General features: G+C 36.2%; 1 protein-coding gene across 2 annotated transcripts in view; it reads left to right on the forward strand.

The window, feature by feature from the left end:
• Positions 1–5,000, forward strand: part of LOC125047482 (tyrosine-protein kinase transmembrane receptor Ror2-like) — a 93,195-nt gene that overhangs the window by 86,620 nt on the left and 1,575 nt on the right. For both annotated transcript variants that reach the window (XM_047645699.1, XM_047645700.1), the window contains 5 exons: positions 1–30; positions 307–549; positions 1,017–1,207; positions 1,489–1,644; positions 1,810–5,000. The exon at positions 1–30 is cut by the window's left edge and continues 103 nt beyond it; the exon at positions 1,810–5,000 is cut by the window's right edge and continues 1,575 nt beyond it. In XM_047645699.1, coding sequence (XP_047501655.1) covers positions 1–30; positions 307–549; positions 1,017–1,207; positions 1,489–1,644; positions 1,810–2,712 — 1,523 coding nt within the window. In that variant the 3' untranslated portion in view covers positions 2,713–5,000. The remainder of the gene's footprint in view (positions 31–306; positions 550–1,016; positions 1,208–1,488; positions 1,645–1,809) is intronic.

Genomic DNA, 5,000 nt, shown 5'->3' on the forward strand with positions numbered 1-5,000 from the left:
TCACTGAGATCGACCCCGACCAGGTCACATGTGAGTCTGGGCGAAATTCTTTGCCTGAGTGGAGATGATAGAGAATATTAAGTTTGAATATATGATAAGACATGTAGGAGGTTGTTACTGCATGTTAGATTAGTTTAGAAGACATGTGAAGATGATGCAGGATGAACCCTGCTTTCTTAGATATTGTTAAAATCTGCTTGCTCCAAAAGTACATTATATCTAATATTTAGTAAACATGTAGACTTTCACTTAATTTTAAACATCAGCAATGCATGGAAAGCCTCCTGATATCTGCTTTCCTCCCAGACAACTGCCGAAAGGGTCGCGGGCGCTGGTACTTCGGCAAACAGAATACAACCATGAACGGGATTGCCTGCCAGCGGTGGGACTCGCAGGAACCGCACAAGCACCATCGGCCGCCCGCTGTGTTCCCCGAGATACAGGACGCCGAGAACTACTGCAGGAATGCCGGGGGAGAAGAACCCTACCCTTGGTGTTATACGATGGACCCACTCATCCGGTGGCAACATTGTAGCATTCCTCTCTGTGGTAAGAAATATATGTTTCGCAGTTTAAGATGTGATGATTGTTACTCTACAATTTATGATACTTAATCGATATGTATGTCTTATGACGGATAGAGGTTATCTTAATAAAGGACTTGATTTTTTACACATTAAATGATAAAATTCTGGTATATTTACATTCGTGTAAAATAAATTACATGTGGCCCAACTAAAATGTGTATTTAAAATGATGAACAGGAAAATGAGTGAATGCTAAATCATTATTAGATTTTAAGTTTTAGAAGTAATTTGAAGGTTTGCCTTATTTTATAAATAGTCCTAGTAAAAATTATACTTGAAACTCTAAACTTTTACACTAATTTAAAAAAAAAAGCCATCTTGCACAAAAACTGTCATCTTGAATGTGCAGTCAGTCTAGGAAAACTTTTTCACTCGTGCACAAAGTCCCAAAATAAATGGATCAGATTCAAACCTGAACAATTAATGCAGCATCAGACAGTGCTGTGCTGGAGGGCGTTCAGGGACCGGAGGAGGAAGACACAGACATTGTTATCAGCCCTTGGATGATGATGATATCAGGAGGAGCGGGTCTGGGCGTCCTGCTGCTCCTCTCTCTCAGTGCTCTGCTTATACACAAACTGGTTCATGCTAAACGGGGCTACTCGGCGCCTACTACTCAGGTAAATAATGTATTTTGTTATGGGAGTTTTAAAGTTTGATATCCCAAGCATTAGTATGTTTGTTAATGTTTATCAGCATGCTATTGATATATATCTTGAAAACTTTTAAACTTACTGCTTTTCAAATGAATAAATAAATATAAATATAATTCAGTGTATATTTCAAACAAAACCATTAACACTTTATTGAAGTGCTGGTCCACTTTAGAAAGGGAAGTGCTTCTTACTTATCCATAATCAATATCCTGTACTATTTTTTTTTTTCTTCATTTGTTGAACAGGAGGCAGACATTGATTTAACAAAATTACCAAGTAACTCTGCCTACCATCAAACTTGTGCTCAGCTGAACCCCAAACTAGAGAAGCTTCAGTACGACAGGAATAGCATCATATACATACGTGATCTTGGGCAAGGAGCCTTTGGTCGAGTTTTCCAGGTAAGAAAAAAGAAGTCTTTGAGATAATGTCAAACTTTCACTTGAAACTTGATAATTTATTCATCTGAATTGATATAAAAACTATTAGTTCATTTCATCCCTCCTCTTTGTGCAAAAGTACGTAAAGTGCATGTGTCTCAAATTGATACATTTCTGGAATTTCAGGGCAAGGCACCCAGTCTGGTTGCTGGTGAGGAGCTTACCATGGTGGCTGTTAAGGTCCTGAAGGAAGAGGCATCAGAGGACATGCTTGGGGACTTTGAGAGAGAAGCTTGCATTCTGGCAGAGTTTGACCATCCAAATATAGTGAGGTTACTTGGGGTGTGTGCTGTTGGAAGACCTATGTGTCTCCTGTTTGAGTACATGGGACGTGGAGACCTTAATGAGTTCCTCAGGTCATGTTCTCCGACTAACTACATTGTAAGGTCTTCAAATGGGGATACTTTTAGTGACACAAAACTTAGCTACAAGGATATGTTGTGGATTGCTTCCCAGGTTGCTTCTGGTATGGTTTACTTGTCAGACCGGAAGTTTGTGCACCGAGATCTTGCAACAAGAAATTGCCTTATTGGTGAAGACATGACAGTTAAGATAGCAGATTTTGGTCTGTCTCAAAAGATTTACATTGCAGATTACTATAGGGGAGATGACAGTGATGCCATCCCCATTCGCTGGATGCCACTAGAGAGCATTTTATATAATAAATACACTGTAGAGAGTGATGTCTGGGCCTTTGGGGTATGTTTATGGGAAATATTTTCTTTTGCATTGCAACCATACTATGGAATGACACATGAAGAGGTTGTTTGTTTCCTGAAGGAGGGAGGAATTCTCTCATGTCCCGACCACTGCCCTCCCGAGGCTTACTCCTTGTTAACCTGGTGTTGGCAGCGGCGGCCACATGACAGACCAACCTTCCCCATCATTCATCAGAAAATGAAAGACCTGATCGCAGGTCGTCCACTGAATGTGCCCATCCCTCCCCCAAGCTCATCTATGTCAGGCTCAGCCCCCGCCACCCCACGACCGTGCTCATGTGCCCCAGAGCAAGGGGTTCAATCTTCATAAGTACTTTATTCAAGACCAACCTGTAGTCATGAACCACACATCAGTGATTTTTTTTTTTTTTTTTTTTTTTCTAATTTATTGAAAAAAGCTGCTGCTGTATGACTAAAATTGCACTGTAAATACAAAATTATTTAAGAAAACAACTATTTGTGATTGGGATTGATTAGGTCTTGGCATAATTTAAATAAAAGGTAATAATAAGTGGAGAAATAATAATAACATGGTATATGAAACATTTTAAATGAAAATGATGAAAGACATTCTTCTTGGTCAAGCTTGATTTCCCAATCATAAATATTTGTGCAAAGGGAACAAAAGGGCCATATCTGTGACACAATACATGTCACAGTTATGAATACTTTGCAGAAATTAAATGTGTGATTTCTGTTTAACATAATTCTCAAATCAGCAGAATTTAATGAGTCATTCACTGAAGGTGTGTTTGCACAATATTCTTACATGAATCATAATTATCATTGTAAATAGTACTAAATTTTAGATTTAAGTATCAGTGACAGCAATTTAGCTGTGACTTTACAAAAGCACAAATGAAACATGATTAACAAAAAATCTGATGATGCAACAGGACCAAAAGAATATGAAAAAAACTTTTTATCTTGAAAATGATCCTGGTCTTCAAGCATAACTTGAAGTAATGTCTTTGGGGATAGTAGTAATTTTTTTTTTTTTTTTTTTTTTTTTTTTTTTTGTGTATATTACATTGCAGAGATGTCAGTAATATTACAAAGATCTTTTAGCAAATTTTGATATTCATAAACATAATCTGATCACAGTAATATAATCAGAAAATATAGCCTGAAGACTTCAGATGTAGAAACTAAGGTTTTACTGTTTCAAAGTGTGTAGTAAAACCTGGAAATTAACTATTTAATCCAAATTCATGAAAAGCTTCAGGAGCATTCTAGTGGGAGCCAGAACTAGCATATAAGAAGGAAGCTAAATTGTATTATGGTTGCTATAGTTTTTTTGTTGCAAGGTTTGCAGGTGCATAAATGAATAGAGTGTGATAGCAGTATAAAGAAAGCATTCTAAGCAGATGGGTATGATTGGAAAAAGTTATTTTAATTGTATAGACATACAAATTGAAAATCTCATGTACAGCTTAATCTTAAGGAATTAGCTTTCAGATTAGCATTTTATATGGCAGCAATATAACCACAGGTTGGCTTGTGGTGAAGGGACTTTTGCACATGCTTGTTTATGATTTATCACACTGTATTGGTAATCTCATTCATCAAAAGAAAATTTCTTGAGATTATTATATTTTCAGCAGCCGGGAGCTCACGTACATCTTTTGATTCAAGCTTACATTGAGTTGTGCTTATCAGAGCTTTTTAGCAATCATGAAAATCTTGTCATTGCTATCTCATTTTGCAATAAAGTGTTCTTTATGATTAGGATGTAAGGAACCTAATGACAGTTTTAAAGTAGTAGAAAAAATGTGTGAAATTGTATATTCTTTTATGACTGAGGATTGACATCTCGGTCTGTGAATTCTCTCTCTTTAAACTGTGATTTCTGGGTAAATGGGTTGAGAGTGATGGGTGAGAAGGGAAGGAATTGATCCACTGCCCTAAATACATGCTTGAGTCAAACCATCATTCATTTTTATGTCATTCCAGATAAGTACATTAGTTTTCATGGCTCACTTATATTTGTATTGTAAAGACCTTTTTTCTGAGGCATATATTTAGAAGGCAATTCATGGCTCTAATAGCATAGTGCTATGGAGGTATTTCATCAGTATTATGGGTGGAAGTGGCAGTTACATGCTGTACTTTTCCACACGTATTCAAGAATCCCAATTCCATATTTTTTTCTGGGTGAATCTCCACTTCAGGGTCATATTTCATTAAATGTAATTATTTTACTGATTTTATTAATCAGGTCTGTCATGTATTAGACAGACCACCTCTACTTGCTGTCATTCCTTCATATATATACAACACTTAAATGTTTACACAATTTTGTAAAATGTAAAAATAAAACCATTTTTATATATATATATGTGAAAGTATGGATCTTGTGAGAGATAATGTGCTGTACTCATCAAAACTAGCCGTAGTTTTTTGGTTTGATTGAGATATTAGTATACTAGTCATATGAGTGCTTATAGCCAGTTCTTTTAATTTTATATAAGGTTGCTATTATACAATAGGTATATATTAGGTAGATAACCTTTATATAATCAGGTTTGTTTGTAATATAACTTTTGATATGATGCCTGTGTTAACCACATACCAAGTAGAAACCAAGTTTGTTGTGCA

This window comes from Penaeus chinensis, chromosome 41, assembly GCF_019202785.1.
Source record: "Penaeus chinensis breed Huanghai No. 1 chromosome 41, ASM1920278v2, whole genome shotgun sequence".
Taxonomy (NCBI): Eukaryota; Metazoa; Arthropoda; class Malacostraca; order Decapoda; family Penaeidae; genus Penaeus; species Penaeus chinensis.